This window comes from Caloenas nicobarica, chromosome 24, assembly GCF_036013445.1.
Source record: "Caloenas nicobarica isolate bCalNic1 chromosome 24, bCalNic1.hap1, whole genome shotgun sequence".
In the NCBI taxonomy this organism is placed as follows: domain Eukaryota; kingdom Metazoa; phylum Chordata; class Aves; order Columbiformes; family Columbidae; genus Caloenas; species Caloenas nicobarica.
In genome coordinates, this window is record NC_088268.1 from 811,664 (window position 1) to 814,158 (window position 2,495).

General features: G+C 52.9%; 1 protein-coding gene across 2 annotated transcripts; it reads left to right on the forward strand.

The window, feature by feature from the left end:
• Positions 1-864: 864 nt before the first annotated feature.
• On the forward strand, positions 865-1,615 carry LOC135997955 (feather keratin Cos1-1/Cos1-3/Cos2-1-like). 2 transcript variants are annotated; one of them, XM_065650927.1, is made up of 2 exons: positions 865-1,002; positions 1,295-1,615. In XM_065650927.1, the coding sequence occupies exons 1-2, from the start codon at positions 865-867 to the stop codon at positions 1,613-1,615; spliced, it is 459 nt and encodes a 152-aa protein (XP_065506999.1). The 2 variants fall into 2 exon arrangements, with proteins under 2 accessions (XP_065506999.1, XP_065507000.1); XM_065650928.1 differs by having other exon boundaries at positions 924-996; positions 1,308-1,615.
• Positions 1,616-2,495: the final 880 nt, after the last annotated feature.

Sequence of the window (2,495 nt, forward strand, 5' to 3'; positions counted from 1 at the left end):
CAGGCTCTTCTCGGTGACAACCAACAGTAAGACAAGGGGTAATGGGTTCAAGCTGGAACACAAGAGGTTCCACTTAAATTTGAGAAGAAACTTCTTCTCAGTGAGGGTGACGGAACACTGGAACAGGCTGCCCAGGGAGGTTGTGGATTCTCCTTCTCTGGAGACATTCAAAACCCGCCTGGATGCCTTCCTGTGTAACCTCACCTAGGTGTTCCTGCTCTGGCAGGGGGATTGGACTAGATGATCTTTCGAGGTCCCTTCCAATCCCTAACATTCTGTGATTCTGTGATCCTGTGATCAGTAAGTGGGGACTCTGCTGAGGAGATGCTGGGGACCAGAGTGGTATAAAGGGATTCAAGTACCCCAGGGAAAACCAGGCCCCAGACATGATCCTGGCATTCCCTGAGGACCTGCAGAGAGTGCTCAGAGAGGGCATGAGACAAAGGACTCCAGCAAAATCATCCTGAAGGCACTGTTGCAATAGTGTCAGACACTCCCATCAGAGGCCCACATGTGTGCAACAAGGAGTAACTGTCAAGGAGGTGGTGGGAGCAACAGAAAAGGATAAGGCATGTTGTCCAAAATGGCAGTCCTTGGGCACCAGATGGGAAACATAAGAGCATTGCCCATTTCCGGAAAACTTTGCCACAAAGAAACCCACAGGAATGATCCAGGTGCACATCACCTACCTGCACAGGACGCCACCAGAGCTTTGGCTACAACTTATGCTTGTGCCTTTCATCCCAGCACTTACAGGAAACTTCATATGAGAAAGAACGTGGCAGATGCCAGGAAATGAAAAGGCGGCAGTGCAGGAAACCAGGACACAGCCCATATGATTAGCTGGCGTGTTTTGCATTCACCATGAGCTTGTCAGAAAATTATTACTTCCACAAAGGCTGCCTGGGCCTGAGGCAGTGCAGGACTGCTGTAAAAGGCAACCCAACTCTCTGCTCTCTCATCCACTTCTCTCACCTCCTTCTCCTTGGGAATCAGGTGAGTGTGAAACCCCTTCTCCTCCTCCTTCAGGATCAGGTGTCTCTCCCCAATGTGGGTCTCAGGTGATAGGGTCTGTCCTGGCCCTGGAATGGGAGCTGCTTCTCATGGGAGAGGGAAGGGGAGAGAAAGTCTTCTGCAGAGAGAGCCTGGGATGTAGTGGAGGTGGCTCCTGGCATTTGAGCTGGGCAGCGTATGCTGGGCCAGGAGGTGTCTTGGCTCTCCTGTGGTTGGGTGCAGTGCTGCTTCACATGTGTCCCCATGCTATGCTTCCTTCTCTCTTCTCACCCAGGTGAAGCTTTGGCCCAGAGACATGTCCTGCTGCAACCCGTGTCTGCCCTGCCAGCCCTGTGGCCCGACCCCACTGGCCAACAGCTGCAATGAGCCCTGTGTCAGGCAGTGCCAGAGCTCCACCGTTGTCATTGAGCCCTCCCCCGTGGTGGTGACCCTGCCCGGCCCCATCCTCAGCTCTTTCCCACAGAACACCGTTGTGGGCTCCTCCACCTCCGCTGCTGTTGGCAGCATCCTCAGCTCGGAGGGAGTGCCCATCAACTCCGGGGGCTTTGACCTCTCCTACATTACCAGCCGCTACTGTGGCAACAGATGTCGACCCTGCTAAAGCTGCTGGCAACTACTTTGGGCAAGGAACTCCCAAGACCTTTGAACACGGTCCCTGAAAGGAGATAGATTTCCATGACATTGCATTCGGAGCTTTGAACCACTGTTTCCTTCTTCGACTCTCATCTCTCATTCTTTCCCCTGCTGATTCTGTCTCCAAGGCCAGCCTAGTGGGGACCTGTTGGTCTCTCTCCCTCTGCAGGGCAGGCAAATGGACACCCTGCCGGAGTTTCACCACATCCTTGCGGCTGCCCGTGGTGCTCCCTGTGAACCACCTCCTTTTCTTCTTGAGACTCATTAAAGTTGTGCTGCATCCAAGCCTGGGCCTTTGAATTCTCCTTTGTTTTGAGGCAACTCTTCCAGTCCGCTCAGGGGAAACAGTGGAGGAATGGGAGGGTGGGACTCCCTGCAGCGGATTTTGTTTTGTGCCCTTCCCCTTGGATCTGAGAATACATTCATGGCTGCTCCATAGCCAATGGCCTTAAGTGATGAAATGGCTCCAAAGGGTGGCAGGAGTGGGGCTGGGAAACAGCAATACCTTGGGAGAGCCTACAGCGTCATCTCTCTCATTCCTTCCCCTCCATTACCTGATCCAGTGTGCATGGCCAACACACATGGGCGCAGGGAGATATGTACCTCATATATTCCTTCAGCACCTGGGAGGGCCCAGCTGCACTCCAGACATGCATCTGCACCATCATCATAGAATACCACGATGGAACAGATCAAAAGGATGACCTGGACCAACATTTCTTGGCAAAAGCACAGCCTAGACAAGACGGTCCAGTACTCTGTTTAACTGCATCGTACGGGTGTCCAAAGTTTTAGAATCCAGCACTTCTCTGGACATATTATTCTAATGTGTCCTGTTCTCACCATGA